Source organism: Sardina pilchardus, chromosome 17 (assembly GCF_963854185.1).
Source record: "Sardina pilchardus chromosome 17, fSarPil1.1, whole genome shotgun sequence".
Lineage (NCBI taxonomy): Eukaryota > Metazoa > Chordata > Actinopteri > Clupeiformes > Clupeidae > Sardina > Sardina pilchardus.
The window spans coordinates 4,871,706-4,889,448 of record NC_085010.1 but is presented as its reverse complement, the minus strand read 5'-3'; the positions used below and the strand labels follow the sequence as shown (position 1 = coordinate 4,889,448).

Here is a 17,743-nt window from a genome sequence, read left to right as displayed (position 1 = left end):
GGATTGATCCGTAACACTGTCGGGATTCCGGAACCGTTTATGTGTTACGCTTAGTGGTGTAATGGCATGGTATGGCCACGTGGTGGTGATCGGAATAGTTTAGGTTCAAATGTATGACAACCTAAGAAGAACAATACAGGCGGAGGTCTGCGCTCTCTGAGTGCTTTTCTAGTTCCTGTATATTTTTCCTGAATTCTTGTACATTCATATAGTTTAGCTGCACAGTTATAGATAGCCTTTTTATTTTTTGAATTGTTTATTTAGTCTTTCCATACTTTTACTTCGTTTTTACATCTGAAGTCTGCCTCTGCGCTCTACCTGCGCTGCCTGATCAGTTGTTTACCTCCGCCAAGGAGGTATATGCTTTCATTGGGGACCGGCGTTTGTTTGTCTGTTTGTCTGTCTGTTAGCAAGATAACTCAAAATTTAATGGATGGATTTAGATGAGATTTTCAGGGAAGGTCAGACACGACCCAAGGAAGAAACAATTACATTTTGGGAGTGATCCGTAATTCCGTCGGGATTCCATCAGCGTTTATGTATTTAGCTTAGTGGTGAAATGGCATGGTATGGCCACGTGGTAGAGATCTGAATAGTTTAGGTTCAAATGTAGGACAACCTAGGAAGAACAATACAGGCGGAGGTCTGCGCTCTCCGAGTGCTTTTCTACTTTTTGTTCTTTGCCGATTGCTATCAGGGAGACATCTGGTGATGCTTGCTAGTGTCTCTCTCCCTTTCCATCCTGTCTTCGCTGGGGTCGGTTGACTGTCCAGCTGGGAGATTGAGGCTTTGCGCTACGCAGGCCAGGCATGTTTGCGCTTGAACATGAAAACCTTACGGTACACTGCCGCTTAAGTTTTTTTGAGGCATGTTGGATTTTGGCTGGTGTCTGTGTAACTTCACTAGCTCACAACTGTGCATCAAGTTATGGAGTTTGTGACTGGCTGGCCATGGGGGCCTTGCGGTGCTCAGCATTTGAGTTTATGCAGTTCACTACCACAACTGGCACTTTCAACGACGATACTCTCTATCTGCTGGGCAGCAGGGATTTCCAGCAGAAAATGGTACATTCATCGAGGCTCTGCTCGCTCTCGTACCGAGGGCTCCCAAGGATAGCGCTGGTAAGCCTATCCCTACATCCGCTACAGTGGAGAATCTACAACCAACTCCCGGATCATCTCTGCAAGGTGACTGCACACGGTGATCGTTGTCATCACAGTGCAGCAGTGTCCCTCATATGGTGATGGAATCTTTGGTGCCATCCACCACAACAGTAGTTGAGTGTTTTTGTTTGTCTATGTTAATATTTTATTATTTGTTAATTTTTGTTTGGTGTCTGTCTTTCAATGTCTTAGTGTCATGGGTACGCTGGCGATTACGCCGCTGCGTCTTGCCCAGGGCTGTACACTGCGAGCAGGTCGTCGCAAAAACGACAAAAAATATATTAGTGCGAGTACAACAAATTAAATACTCGCACACGTGCGAGTACTGATTTCAACCCTTTCATTCGCATTTTGCTCCTAAAATGAATCCACACCAAGTGGATCAAACTTGTATAGTACAATATTCGCGCATCTGTATACAAATTTCAGAGTTGACAACTCTTACGCACCTGGCTAGACAGTCAGGCTTTCAGCATCAACCTCACGCTCTCACACACACGCAAGAAATGTCACTCCAAATCCATTCTTCTTTTTCTTCAATCTGTTCGTTATCAGTTGGTGACTATGTAGCAATTACCGGTGAAACGGTAAACCATGATAAAACTGTTGACTATAACAAGTACCGTGTTCATTTCAAATATTATTATTATCACGGTTGATAGGCTTAACACGGTGTGGAAACCGTGCGTTAATTCCTCCCAGCTTCACCCGAGCCTGCATTTGACATAGGCCTGGTAGACTTCTATGAAACACAAATGGTATCCTACTGATTCTGTTGTCTAAATTATGTAAACCACGATTCGGTGTAGGCTACATCTGCTTTTAAGGCGGAACATTTTCATCGCAAATGTGCGCTGTATCATATAGCCACTCTGCGTCTTTTTATGGCTACGTTCACATTAAATCCATTCCACTAACGTTATCAGGAGAATACCGTAACGTTTTATTTTCAGCACTGGTTGTCACTCATTGGATATAACAGATATAGGCTACCAAACTCCAAGACAAGTCATGGCAGAGTAAGTTAAGCACCCAGCCAGTTAAACATGACCAAGGAAAAAGTGAAAAGTGAGTGTCCAGCAATGTTAGAAGTTAACATTGCTGGACACACTCATCTTTTCTATTACATCGGAAATATTTGTCTTTACCGTTGTTAGTTTTTTGAACATTCATGTTATTTAATGAAAACATCCTTGAACTATGTTAAAGAATGAAACCTAATTATGTTCACGTAGGCTACGGTACTTCTTAAAGTGACAGGCACTCAATTAGACCTACACACCACCCCTGTAATATCATTAAAGACAAGAATAATCAATATGTATTCAAATTACTTTGAATTTTAAGCTATAAGTAATTATGAAGTTAATCAAAAATCTTTTGGCTTTAGCAAACAAGGATTACCTGTAAGAGTCCATACTTGATCTCAACATCATACAATTTGTAGCTCTTGATTTCTGTGGGTACTGGAGTTGGCAGATAATCCCACTGCCCCAATACATTGGCCAAACTGGCAAGAACAGGCTCGGTGCAGAATGCCAAACAGTCTCTGGTAGAAAGAGAAAGCAGAATAAGAGAGAAAGCAATATGATCAAGAACAGGCACCAATCTAAAAAATAATAATAATAACTAGAAAATGTAATTCCATGGAGAAATAAATTACTATTGCATGCAAATGCAGAAAAGGCTGCTGTGTAAAACATTGTATTAGTTGTATTAGTTAAAAAGACAATATATTATATATTAACACAGTTAATAATAGATAAATAAAATAACAATAACCCAATTGCAGTTCCACTGAAACTACTTGGAAACGTGATTAACATTTAAAACGTGATTTATGAAAATGCATTAACATTGTGGATAGCATTTTGGAAAATAACTCTTAATTCATTAAAACTAAAAGACTGAAATGAAGTTGCCCAGTTCAAACAAGAGTTGCAAGCGTTGACACTTTGTTCAGTAGCTTACTGAAATTCACCTACAGTGCAGTTTCAATTTATTAAAGTTAACTTAAAATATATGCATGACATGGTCAAAATGTTTCGGACGTGGGTCGCTACATTAATGCAAGATTCTGTCTAGTCTTTCACCAAACACACTATTGAATCTGTTGTAAGACTAGGCATACTTAAAGATTGAATTAACCTAAGGATGCACCAACTGGTCTTTACTATGCCTGGTCCTAACTGTTAAATTGGTCTTTGTTAAGATCAGTCTTGAGAATTCAACTTAAGCCTACCTTACACTGAGACTGCATTTTTTGAAAGACTACAGTCTCAGACCCTCTAACATCTAAAGACAATTCATTGAGTTTCTAGTCACAGTGTAGTCACAGGCCAGTGTCAGATCAAGAAGACTGTGGATAATGCAGGGTCACTATTTACAAGGCTGCTACTAGATTTCTTCAAATTATTTCAATTGTGCATTATATCAACAGGAGCTCATATATTACCGTATTTTCCGGACTATAAGTCACACTTTTTTTCATAGTTTGGCTGGCCCTGCGACTTGTAGTCAGGTGCGACTTATATATGAAATTTAACATGTTTTTGAATAATTCCAAAATGAAAGAGGAGTAAACATTACTGTCTACAGCTGTCTGCAGCTACCATTCACGCCTTCTTGTCATTAATATGAATCTTTTTGACCTCTGTGTCTAGTTACAGCCTCTGTCTGTTCTTGGTCTTGGATTTTGTGAATACATTTCTAAATAAATGCGACTTATACTCCGGTGCGACTTATACTCCGGAAAATACGGTAATCGTAAGCAGGAAGTCGAACATTGAAATCCGTATTTCTCCTGTCTCAGGGCAAACTGAGGGAATGATGCACGACCATTCAAAAACATGACTGTTTTTTCTAAAGATACAACGTTCATTGCTAATCAGTCAAGTGAAGTATGTGTGCACTGTCAACAAAAGAAGAAACACTTACCTTGACTCCTCTAGTGGGTGCTGGACTGTGAGAAGCCGTGGGTGTCTCAGGCGTGTAAGCTGCTGAACTCCTTTTTTCAGGGAATCTATTATTTGGTCCTTCTCAAATTTCTGGTATTTTTCTATGATCTTCTTGTCAAAAACAAAAACAGCAACTTCCTGAAGAAAATGACAAAATCGATTTTGTTAGTCATCTTAAAGCAGCAGCAAAGAGATTCTAGCTGGCTTGCCAACATATTAGCTGGTGTGGTGTATTGTTGGCTGTATCATCCTGTTCTTAGTAGGGCTGAACGATATATTGCATTTGCGATAATATTGCGATATGTTCAAGTGTAATTCTTTTTTAAACAGTCTACCGAAGAGTAAACTTGGCAAGCTGTACACAATGGCCTCAGGCTCGATAGAACCATGCCACCGACATTTTTAAGAATGCAACTGAAAAGATGCTGATGCTGCTCAGGTGACAGCATACATTTATATTGCAAGTTTTCATTGTGTAGACTATGCGTGCAACTTTACCACACAGTATAGAAGTAAAGCCCCTCTCCTTGGCCCACTTTCTCTCTCTCTCTGCCCCCCTCCCTCCCTCCCTCTCTCTCTCTCTCTCTCTCTCTCTCTCTCTCTCTCTCTCTCTCTCTCTCTCTCTCTCTCTCTCTCTCTCTCTCTCTCTCTCTCTCTCTCTCTCTCTCTCTCTCTCTCTCTCTCTCTCTCTCTCTCTCTCTCTCTCTCTCTCTCTCTCTCTCTCTCCCTCTCCCTCTCCCTCTCCCTCTCCCTCTCCCTCTCCCTCTCCCTCTCCCTAATTCACGCTCAATGGACACCCGCCACTCGACATGCACATTTAATCGATAGAAAACATTCAATAGCGGTTACGGTTATGTTACTTAGCAGACGCCTTTGTCCAAAGCGACATAACAAAAAACAATACGTAAGGGATAACGGCCGACAAGGTGACCAGTTCGATGGAAATAATGGCTAGGTGGAGGTTTAGAGTTGCCTCCGTCTAGCCATTATTTACAGTACAGACCAAAAGTTTGGACACACCTTCTCATTCAAAGAGTTTTCTTTATTTTCATGACTTTGACTATGAAAATTGCACATTCATACCAAAGGCATCAAAATTATGAATTAACACATGTAGAATTATATACTAAAAACAGAAAAGTGTGAAACAACTGAAAATATGTCTTATATTTTAGGTTCTTCATAGTAGCCACCTCTTGCTTTGATTACTGCTCCGCACACTCTTGGCATTCTCTTGATGAGCTTCAAGAGGTCACCTGAAATGGTCTTCCAACAGTCTTGAAGGAGTTCCCAGAGATGCTTGGCACTTGTTGGCCCTTTTGCCTTCACTCTGCGGTTCACACGGTGTTTGGAACCAAAGATCTCAGATTTGGACATCAGACCAAAGCACAGATTTCCACTGGTCTAATGTCCATTCCTTGCGTTCTTTAGCCCAAACAAGTCTCTTCTGCTTGTTGCCTGTCCTTAGCGGTGGTTTCCGAGCAGCTATTCTACCATGAAGGCCTGATTTAGGCAGTCTCGTCTTAACAGTTGTTCTAGAGATGTGTCTGCTGCTAGAACTGTGTGGCATTGACCGGTCTATAATCTGAGCTGCTGTTAACGTGCGATTTCTGAGGCTGGTGACTCGGATGAACTTATCCTCCGCAGCAGAGGTGACTCTTCCTTTCCTGGGACGGCCAGTTTCTTTGTAGCGCTTGATGGTTTTTGCGACTGCACTTGGGGACACTTTCAAAGTTTTCCCAATTTTTCGGACTGACTGACCTTCACTTCTTAAAGTAATGATGGCCACTCGTTTTTCTTTACTTAGCTGATTTTTCTTGTCATTATACAAATTCTAACAGTCTATTCTGTAGGACTATCAGCTGTGTATCACCCCCTGACTTCTGCACAACACAACTGATTCCCAACGCCATTTATAAGGCAAGAGATCCCACTTATTAAACCTGACAGGGCACACATGTGAAGTGAAAACCATTTCAGGTGACTACCTCTTGAAGCTCATCAAGAGAAGGCAGAGTGTGTGTGTGATAATGTGTCCGTGCAGATGTAGAGACTCAGGTCGAGAGATGCCAAGTAGAAAAAAACTTATTTTTTTATTATTAAGCTACCGGTAGGTTTTAGACATGAGACATAAACAAAAGAAAAACACTGATCAAAACGAAAAACACAAACATGGGACAATGCCCCAATAGCTAGGCCCTCACGTACCCATAATGACAGAAACAATGCATCCTCTCACGGCAGAGGCCCATCTCTCGAATGAAGCGCCCAATACTGCTATATCCTATTGGCGCGAACCAAACACAGCAAACAATCAATTAGCGCAACCACATATCCTCTAGGCTAGATACTATAGGAGCGCAACACATTACTTGACCACATTCCTGTGCAATCATAACTACTTGGCTAAAGTCCCCCAAAATAACAAATAAAACAAAACTACTGAAACATCCCTGTCTCCATGAGCGCTTCCCTTATGGGAGCGCGCCCCGTCCCTTTAACTGGGTCTCCCCTCCGACACTCTTGTTGCACCCCGGAAGACAGGTAGACAGGTAAGGAGAACAATACACAATACATAGACAAACATTGACACAGTCGAACGCGATTCCATTTAAGATGTAATTTGCGCGCACACGAAACCCGCCACAACTGCCCCGACATTATGCCCTGCATCAGCCGCTCATTTAGCGCACGGCCTACTCAATATTCCTTCGCATCAAACGACACAATACATATAGTTATTCCATACTTTTCTACATATGCATTACATCATTTAATTTCATTTCATTATCTCCTGTGTGTGTATACTGTATGCAGCATGCGTTCAAGTGCCAACTCCGTACTCATTCTCTTACTGGCGGGCATGCGCCCACCTGCGTGACAGACGCGGTGCGCTCTGTCACAGTGTGCAAAGCAGCAATCAGAGCAAAAGGTGGCTACTTTGAAGAAACTAGAATATAAGGCATATTTTCAGTTGTTTTACACTTTTTTATTACAAGTACATATTTTTAATAAGTACATATTTCCACATAATTTAATTCATAGTTTTGATGCCTTCATTGTGAGTCTACAATGTCAATAGTCATGAAAAGAGAGGAAACTCATTGAATGAGAAGGTGTGTCCAAACTTTTGGTCTGTACTGTACATCGAACAGGTCGACCTCGAAGGCCGTTGTCCCGCTTATCTCCCGTTTGTATTCATCACCTGTTTATTTGCAATGTAGTTTTATTCCACTGTTGCTACTTGTAGTGTTAATTTCATATTACAATGTAAACGTTTACATCGCTAAAACTGTCTTGATTGTAGAACTACTTTCCGCCACATATCAACTTTCTAATAGTTCTAAATGGATGGTTGCTATGGCCAAAGGCCAGTCGTTAGTTCTAAATGGATGGTTGCTACGGCCAAAAGCCAGTCGTTAGTTCTAAATGGATGGTTGCTACGGCCAAAAGCCAGTCGTTAGTTCTATCTCTACCGTTGTCAAGCGGGCATATCCCAGGACTCTGATGAACTTTAACTTTGAAAGCTCGCTATTTTCATAGCCTACATGCCATCCAACTAGCTACAATCCACCTCCGTCATATGCTACAATCGTGCTATGTTCTGAACGTCTGTGTTTCAGCTTGGATACAACGTGACAGTTCATTGAAACTTCGCAACGAGTTTGGCGAATTAATATTCAAGTGTGATACGGGCAACACATGGAACTACTTCAAAGGTAGCACTCATCTGGCGTAATAATCAAGGCAACTTGCAAACGTACCATAGGCGCAGTGATATCGTACGCAGCATCTGAAAATAGTCCCCATAGACAACAAGCAGTAGTAGTGCCAGTAGTTTGCATGTTGCCTTGATTATTACGCCAGATGAGAGTGTAGTTCCATGTCAAATCAGCCTAGAAAAATGCCAGGTTTCATTCGACCCTCTCCCCACTTCCCTTGCCAAGTCCTGCCTCCCCTCTCTCCTCCCCCTCATATCTGCCATCATCCACTCATCTCTCACCACTGGGACCGTCCCTGCACCCTTCAAAGTCGCTGCAGTCACTCCAATACTGAAAAAAACTGGTTTAGACCCTAGCAATTTCAATAACCTACGGCCCATCTCGAACCTTCCCTTCATCTCCAAAATTCTTGAAAAAGTTGTTGCCACCCAACTTCACTCCCACCTATCCCATAACTCTCTCTATGAGCACTTTCAGTCTGGTTTCCGCCCCCTCCATAGCACAGAAACCGCCCTCATAAAAATCACCAATGACCTCCTCATGGCAGCTGATTCTGGTTTACTCTCCATCCTCATCCTCCTTGATCTCAGTGCAGCCTTTGACACCATCTCCCACACCATCCTCCTCCATAGACTTTCCTCCATCGGCATCACTCACACCACCCTTAACTGGTTTCACTCTTATCTCTCTGGCCGCACTCAGTTCATTCAACTCAAGTCCTTCAGCTCCCGTCCATCCCCCGTCTCTTCTGGTGTGCCCCAGGGCTCTGTCCTGGGGCCCCTCCTCTTTATCACCTACCTCCTTCCCCTTGGCAATATCTTCCGTAAATTCAACATCCATTTCCACTGCTATGCGGATGACACCCAGCTCTACCTATCTGGCAAACCATCCACCACCCTCCCTCCCCCCTCCCTTACCTCCTGCCTTTCTGAAATAAAATCCTGGCTCACCTCTAACTTCCTCAAACTTAACAGTGATAAAACTGAAGTCCTCCTTATAGGCACCAAATCCACCTTATCCAAAGCTGACAGTTTCTCCCTCTCTATTGACAGTTCCCTAGTCTCCCCCTCCCCTCAGGTCAAAAGCTTGGGTGTCATCCTCGACAGCTCTTTCTCTTTCCACTCTCACATCAATAACATCACACGTTCTGCATATTTCCACCTACGCAACATCAATCGTCTCCGCCCCTCCCTCAGTTCCCACTCCACCTCCATCCTTGTCCATAGTCTTGTCACCTCCCGCCTAGACTACTGCAACTCTCTTCTGTTCGGCCTTCCTCAGAAATCCCTCCATAAGCTACAACTTCTCCAGAACTCAGCTGCTCGCAGTATCACCAAAACCCCTTCTCACCACCACATTACCCCTGTACTACAGCATCTCCACTGGCTCCCGGTTAAATTCAGAATTAATTTCAAAATCCTTCTTTTTACCTTTAAGGCCATCCACAACCTCGCCCCTCCCTATCTGTCCAATCTCCTCCACATTCCCACTCCCTCCCGCTCCCTCCGTTCTTCCTCCTCCACCCTCCTCACTATCCCCTCTGCCCGCCTCAGTACCATGGGGAGCAGAGCTTTCAGTCGCTCTGCTCCTCAACTCTGGAATTCTTTCCCCCCGACATCCGCAACATAGACTCTCTCCCCCTGTTTAAATCCCGACTGAAAACTTATCTCTTCCAGCTTGCATACTGTTTAGATCAGGGATTAAAGCAAAAAAAAATCCTGAGCCTGAACTTTTTTAGACTTGTGTATGCGACTCTATACGACACTATGTTGGTCGATCGATTGGAAACCGGTTTACTTTTTGGAGTGTTTGCACACGACACAGGCCTTGTTTGTGATGTTGGACCCCAAGAAAGGCCAATAGGTGGCAATACAATAGTAGTCCAACACACTACAATATGCTACATTTAGGATTTATTTTTATTTTTATATCAAGTTTTGCTGCTAATCTTTGTCTTTGACAGGTTACAAATTGACCTACAATCATAAGGTGTCATGTTGTCAGGATATGTGAAATTGGAAGGCAGGCATTTGAAGAAAAAGATTTAGTTGCAACCATTTAAGTTAAGGTATTCAAAAAAAGACAATGATTCTCTTTCTAAAGAGTAATAACAGTGTTTCCCACAGATTAGAAGGCAATGTGTGGGGGTCGCCTCATGTCTGACTTTTTATCGCTTTGCTTTCATATAATGTGAATGTATTTATTTAATGATTTTTTAACAAGATGTAAAGCACACACACACACACGTAATTATTTATACATTCTGTATACTGACATTTCTGATATTCATAACAGCAAACTTTATGCAGCTTATAGCCTGCTATTCATATTACAACTCCACCTCTTAAATTCAGCTGTTTGATTGAAGCCTCAAAATATTGTAACAAAGTAGCATAGTTGGCTAGTTTATCATACTAGCTGGTTGGACTGTTCAGTGTCCCCACGTGTGTTTAAGTTTCAAGGTATGCTCATACTTTTTCTCCTTGGGACAGGCCCTTTAAATCTTGGAGTTGAAAGACATTGGTAGGCAATTGAGATGGTCAGTCAACTTGAATGCAGAGTTTTAATCAGATGTGTGCAGCATAGCCTACTAATGATGCTAACCGTATTTAACAATAATTCCGCTAGTCGTCTTCTGTGCGTCATTGCGTTCACGATTGTGAATGTTTTGTTTGGATTAAATGTGCATGTCGAGGGGCGGTGTCCATTGAGTGCGCACGAGAGCGGGCCAAGGAGAATTCGTTTACTTCTATACGGTTTGGTAAAGTTGCACGCATAGTCTACAAAATTTGTGGAAGAACTTATGCTTCCACCCGCAGCGTCAGGTGCATTAGTGCGACCGCGCTCCCAGGGATGATCTCGTTATGGAGACAGTCAGACGCGGTGTGCACGAAGGGGAGTCTGTGTCTGTGTCTGAATGTGTGTGTATTACTGTAAAGGGTGCGTGACGCGTGAGTGACAGAGAGGGAGAGCAGGGAAAGGAAATTCAGCTTAACGAATGCTGCGTGTTTTTCCAATAGCATTAACATATAAATAATATTTTTTAAAATGAACGCAGTCAATGGCCGCACGCCGGAATTCCGGCACGGTGCCGGAAAACTTTAATCCCTGTTAGATTGATTGATTGATTTATATGCACATATTTTTCTTTTTTATTTTAATTTGTGTGTGTGTGTATGCCTTGGCTAATTGTTCTACTGTTGTTTCTCCTGTTGTTGTACAGTGTCCTTGAGTGTTTTGAAAGGCGCTTTGAAATAAAATGTATTATTATTATTATTATTATTATTATTATTATTATTATTATTATTATTATTAAGGGTAGGCTATCAAGGGTGGTTAATGTGGCAGCAAAGGTGGTTGGGGTTCATCTTACTCAGCTACATGTAGTGTATGCAAAACGGGTCATGAGTAAGGCCAAACAAATTTTGAAATACCTTGACCATCCACTTTTTAAGGATTTCTAGCTTCTAATTAGTTTCCTACCCACTGACTGACACGACCATATTCTACACTTAGGTTAGGGACCCATGGCAGGTAGCATCACAATTAGGTAATTTCCCCTAGTGGCCGGTGGCTGGAAGTACGGTAGTACGAGGTTGCGTTTTGATACTTCTGCCGCGGTGGGCATTGCCTAACAACCATATGACGTCACGAGTGTAGCGTTATGTCTGCCTCAAAAACTAAAAGTTACTATATGGCTAACTTAAACCATGCATCGTTTAAGCCTGCATGTATTGCCAGGACTCCTGGAGTGGGCATAAATTAATCAGAATAGTTGGCCTATCCCTGGTAAGAACTTAAATAAAACAGTTGACAGAGTGCAATGAAATGAATCACGAGTGAGTTGGATCCATTCAAAACAGTAAAACAAGATTGTAAAATAGTTAAAAGCATATGTGACAACTGAATGCATTTAATGTTGTTAAGATGTTTAAATGTTCACAAAAATAAAGTTGAGGCAAGGGGTCCTTCACAAACATGATGAAAATGTTCATGTTTGCATTGAAGTCCAGAAGTGATGTAAAAAAAAAAAGTTTTGGTGTACCTGTTTGGTAGACTTCTTGGTTCCATTATAGATTCTCCAGGACATACCAGGACCTCCACTGGCAATGTGGCGACCCACTTCAAACTCCCTTGTCACAGGATTACCCATGACAGCGCTGGTCACATCGGCAGTCACTTTGGTGACTGTACTCTTCAGTTTGTTGAGCATTGATTCCATGGTTGGATATACTGTGAAGAGATTGACCAATACATGATGTAATGCTGAAACTACAGATTTGTTTTATAATCCTTGCCCTAGTTATGATATATCAGCTTCATCATCTTTTACCTTTTGAATGAAGTCAAAAATAAGGAGGGGGGAGGGGGGTGCAATGGTTCATGATACAACGATAAGTGATCATCAAGCAAGTGCCATGAAACATTAAACATTACAGAGTAAGTGAAATCACTTCCCAAATCTCTATTGCACCTAATTAGGCTCAAACTAGTTAACATTTGCTCCAACATTGTTCTCATTGGTCGAAACGTGGTTCGAATGGTTCTAACGGTTCAAGTGTTGGTTGGCCAACAGGAACAGAGCCGGTTCTCTGTCGGTGGAAAAGGCAGTTCCCATTCGCGAACCAACATTTGAACCATTCGGAGCATTTTGACCAAACAAAGGACGTTCTGGAATGTGGCAGTTTGGTTCGGAACATGAATCAGGTTTTCTTGAGTGGGTGTGTCATTCTGCCATTAAGAGGGGAAAAGGTTAAAACATGAGTTTTCCCATCCATAACAACGGTTGCCATGAGTAAACAAAACTAGTCAACTAGCATTAGACTGGAAATAAATGGTATGGGTATGAAATATAACATATGTTGCAATATAGCTGCATGAGATTTAAAGGGACACTTCACCGATTAGCATTAAGCTTTGTATCTTTAGAAAACCAGTCATGTTTTTGAATGGTCGTGCATCATTCCCTCTGTTTGCCTTGAGATGGGAGAAATACGGATTTCAATGAAACCCATGAATAGGACTTCCTGCTTTCAATGATGTAAAATTATGATTTTTACATCATTGACAGCAGGAAGTTCAACATTGAAATCCTTATTTCTCCCATCTCAGTCACGTTGTGGTTGCTAGGTAACAATAAACAAACGAAAAGATCGTGATTATTGATTTTGCTTACAAATGGACGGTTTTACCCGTTCACAAAGCAAAGTTTATGGGAATTTAGCACCATGTTTTCATCAAAAAGATTTGCTTTAAAAATCTTAACTTGTTAGATTTAGGACTTCGGTAAGCCATCTCCTGCCGTCAGTGTAGGCCTATGCTTCGGCAACGAGGACGCGCATCACTGTGGTGACGTAGGCACGTAATACCGGACAAAATACCCTAGATTTTCATCGTCCCGAAGTGTCCCTTTAAGTTATATTGAACTATCGCGGTATGCATGTTGATGACTAAACCTGCCAATTTTAGAGCCACAAGCTGCAACCAGCTGCATTCTCATCATCTTCTTGAGCAAACATGGCTGAATGCGAAACGGTTACCAGTGCTACCCACACATAGACTAATTTGTGGCTGACGAATTATTGATATTGCATTTTGTTATTCATTTATTTATGTATTTTAACGCATTGTATTCGTTAAGCTGCATTTCCTTTCCTTGCTTTTCCTCACGCATCTCTCTCACATACACCCGCACCATAGGCTGCAATGTTCTAAACTTTCAAACAGTGTTCAATTGAATCAAATGTGCGAAATCGGTCGTTCGTTTGGCGTGCGTCATGTTGGTGACAGACGCTGCTTAAAAATGAAGCAAGGCACTTTGCATAATACACAGTACAATGGCAACGGACCACACAGAACATTATTTATTGGCATTACTCGCAGTGTACCACTGTACCTCCATTATTGCTTTCCCCACAAGCTTTGTACATCTCTATCGAATACAAGGATTTGCTCATATAACAACATTAGCCTACACTTCAAGGGCCACTACAAAGTATCTCGGGGGCCGGATCCAGCCCGCGGGCCACTAATTGAAGAGCCCTGGTCTACACTGTATTTCTACTGCACAAGAGGCATGACCAATGGGCATATAGTTCAAATTACTCTGTATGCATTTGGATAGTCCTTCAACCAATCAGTCCAACGATCTGGAATGCGCCTGGTGGGTAAGCTAGATTGGTGATTGGTTCCAGCAAACGTGGGCAGGAAGCAGAATACATGTGGAGGTTTCCAGCCTGAGCTGCAGGGTGAAATCCAATCACCAGCAGATCGGGCTGAGTTTACCCAGTCCACTTTAATTACACAGTTCTTGTCAAAGACTAATAAACTCGCTACTTACAAAGCACACTGCAAACAATGCATACACCATCAATATCTCAGTTGGCATAGCATGCTACTGTTACCTTGCACGCAAACTTTTGGCAAAGTTGTGAAATGAAGGCTTTTTTTGTCTGCCAAGCCTCCCATGACGTATCTAGTGACGAAACGGAAGTGCTCTGCAATAATATCAAGTGTCCCAATATTTCTCATACTGTCAAGTACCCACTTGATAATAACCGTGTGTCCTGTCTTTCAATCAGATTATGAATTCCAGCCGATTACAATGACTCAAATGAGCTAACGTAAACGTCGACGTTAGCAAATTCAACGAAACCATAGCGTTAGTGTGAACTCTCAGCTAACGTTGTGTTTGGCTGCCAGCTGTCCGGCTAAATCACTTGAACATAATTGTGGCCAGTGACCACCCAAACGTTTAACAAAAACGCTAACAACATTCAAAGCTAAACGCTTTAAACGAAGAACCATTTTCATTTGACCGAGCAACCATAACCACAACCATGGCTAGCTCCCCATGTCGAACTCAGCCTCTAGCTTTTTAGAATTCATGTAACGTCATGACTGGTTAGCCATCAGGATGATCACCGCTAAAACGGTAACGTTAACAACCCTGTGTTCATTCGGTATTACGCTAATAATGTTATGTGTTTTATTTAAATATTACTGACAAAACAGATATAGTTCATGTTGCAGTGCAGTAGCGACCCAACGTAAACAACGCAAGGCAAACAGTTCGCTCGAACTAGCTAACGTTAGCTGACGTTACATGGCCACCTTGTATGTTAACGTCACAGTAGAGGCAAGATTCACTCTTCCTTGAGTTAAACTGAAGCTGTTGACTTGTAAATTACTGTACCTGGACGATTCGGGGCACGTTGACGATCTAAACCGAGCTGAATAAAAAAAAACTGATATCAATATACAATGCACTGCACGGCCTCCATTTCTTCCTACATTCAAAATTTCAGAGTTAAATCTTTCAACGGTGTGTAATCAGGAAGTACATGCTTGGAGGAGGGACAGGCCGATGACCCGCCAATCAGAAGGATTGGCCGCTCCACCCAGACCCGGCTGCTGAGCGCAGTGATAAAGGGGGCATTTGAGATTTCTAGGTGGGCACTATTTTTTGTCGTAAAATTACGCGTGATTAATTAGGCCCGGGCTACAACGGGACGGGTCCGCTAGCGAAGTGTTCCGTTCACATACAGAGATTGGTTTATTTTATTTTCGAACGTATGGTAATGCGCCACTACTATCACGTTTGTTGTTGCCAGTTTAGTTACAATGTAAGCTAATTGTTGCTGCAGACAGCGTGAGCAGAATGTTTTAGTTACATGCCCTGTGAAGACAATGTATTCCCTACACTGGACTATTTGAACTTTCATTGTCATTGTAACTTTCAAACTACAAATGACTTTACTGTAACTGACCCCAGGCAGATGGGTTGGGCCCTTGAGTCGTGGATCTGTCTGAGGTTTCTTCCTATATGTAGGCCCTATCTCCAATTCTAGGGAGTTTTTCCTTGCCCCTGTTACTCATGGGCTCTCTTTGAATGTTTAACACTCTGTAAAGCGCCATGAGACATGTGTAATGTTTTGGCGCTCTATAAGCGAAATTAAATTGAAATTGAAATTGAAATTGAAGCCTCTCTAGTCTACAAAAATAACAATACAGGGAGGGATTTCACGCACCGTAATACCTTTCAGTCTCTCCACCTCCTTCCAGCCACATCTCCTATCCTCAATCCACCTCCCTTACTCCTGTCTGCTCATCACTCTCTTCTTCTGGCCTGCCTCTCTCTTTCTCTGTCTCTCTGTGTCTCTTTCTCTCTTGCAATCTCTCTTCCTCTCACGATCACTCACTGTCTCTCTCCCTTTCTCTTATCATCATTCTGTCTTTCACACGCACACACACACACACACACACACACACACACACACACACACACACACACGAGAGGGAGAAGAGGCCTACACAAATATAATGGGAATTATCCACCTTATATTTTTACCAGAACGTGAAACAACAATAATTAACGGTTGTATCGTTTTGTAGCCTACAGACTGAGAATATGAATAGCCTACCATCACTGAACTCAGGGAGACCCTCAAACAGGTGCAAGGGGAAAACAGCCTCCGCGCACAGATGACAAAAATGAAGAAGGACAACCATAGAGAGCCATTACAAAACAGCTACAAGATCAGTTAGTTTCTAAACATCTCTCAGCCCCCTCCCCTGCCCTGTCATCCCCCCTTCTCCCTCACAACCCCCCACAGCATCCTGCTCTGTCAAAAATGCTTCCAAACTTTTAATGTCCTTTCTTAAAGTGACAGACACTCAATTAGACCTACACACCACCACTGTAATATCATTAAACTCAAGTGTAGTCAATTTGAAGTATTCAAGATATTGCAAATGCTAAATTGTTAACAAGATGGATAGCCTACACATTCTGAATTCAAAATATGAAATAGAAACAAGCCATTTTCTGTGTGTGTGGAGGGTTTGAGCAGAGACTGGGATTGCCACAGCTGTGAATGATCTGTATCCTGCTTAAGGCATGAGGTTTTCAAGGAAATTTCTTAGTGCTCCTAAATGTTTTTCTGTGCTCATCTGTGCTCCTAATGAAAAAGCTAAGCGTACAGCCCTGCACCACCATATAGCACCTGTAGACGGTGTTTATGGGCCAAACTGTGGGAAGCCCCGAGTGAACCTGTTTGTTCCACAGCGAGTCCCCTGCCAGTGTCGCTAGCACAGAGCGTACACACCCGCCGCGTCTCAACACGCATGGCCTATGGAAGGCAACCGAGGGCCTTTCTCATTAATGAGGGCTGTAGAATGAGTGGGAGGCTCTTCAGGACAGTCGGTGAAATACCACTACTCTTATCGTTTCAGTGAGGTGGGGAGGCGAGCCCCTGACGGGCTCTCGCTTCTGATGTCACACCCGCTCCGGGGACAGTTGCAGGTGGGGAGTTTGACTGGCGCAGTATACCTGTCAAACTGTAACGCAGGTGTCCTAAGGCAAGCTTGTGAGGGCAGACCTCCCATGGAGCAGAAGGGCAAAAGCTCGCTTGATCTTGATTTTCAGTATGGATACGGCCTGTGAAAGCTGGTGAACACAGGTTAGCTCAAAGTGGGCATGGTGACCAGTGGTGAAGGGTGCTTGTCCAGAGTTGGGCGTGGTGATGTCCAGGGCTATGTCCAGGGCGGTGTGGGCCGATCCCTCTGGCCGGGGTAGGCCTGGCGGTCTGGCCCCGGACTTTTGGGCTGTGTAAATCTATTGGTGTAAAATAATCTAATCTAAATGATTTAGTATTGTTTTGTAGTCATGTGTTAAATGTTATTTTGGTGAGCATACCTGACAGTGTCACAATTTGAGAGACAAAGAGTAAGTTGTACTCTCAAAAAGTTTTACCTTATCAGGTGCTGAAAGGACACTGAACCAGAGTTTTGATTTTACTATTTCAGTGTTGCAGAAGTTACTATTACAGGTGTTGAAGTTACCCAAATAGATTAAAATGATGCCTGTGAATGAGTACATTTCAACACTTATGGTGTTATT

General features: G+C 42.5%; 1 protein-coding gene across 1 annotated transcript in view; it reads right to left on the bottom strand.

Annotated features, from left to right (window-relative positions):
- The window catches only part of scyl2 (SCY1 like pseudokinase 2), a 52,312-nt gene extending 37,147 nt beyond the window's left edge, over positions 1-15,165 (bottom strand). The window contains exons 1-4 of the mRNA XM_062517866.1: positions 15,038-15,165; positions 11,888-12,075; positions 4,101-4,258; positions 2,568-2,712 (exon numbers count right to left, since the gene is read on the bottom strand). Coding sequence (XP_062373850.1) covers positions 2,568-2,712; positions 4,101-4,258; positions 11,888-12,064 — 480 coding nt within the window. The 5' untranslated portion in view covers positions 12,065-12,075; positions 15,038-15,165. The remainder of the gene's footprint in view (positions 1-2,567; positions 2,713-4,100; positions 4,259-11,887; positions 12,076-15,037) is intronic.
- Positions 15,166-17,743: the final 2,578 nt, after the last annotated feature.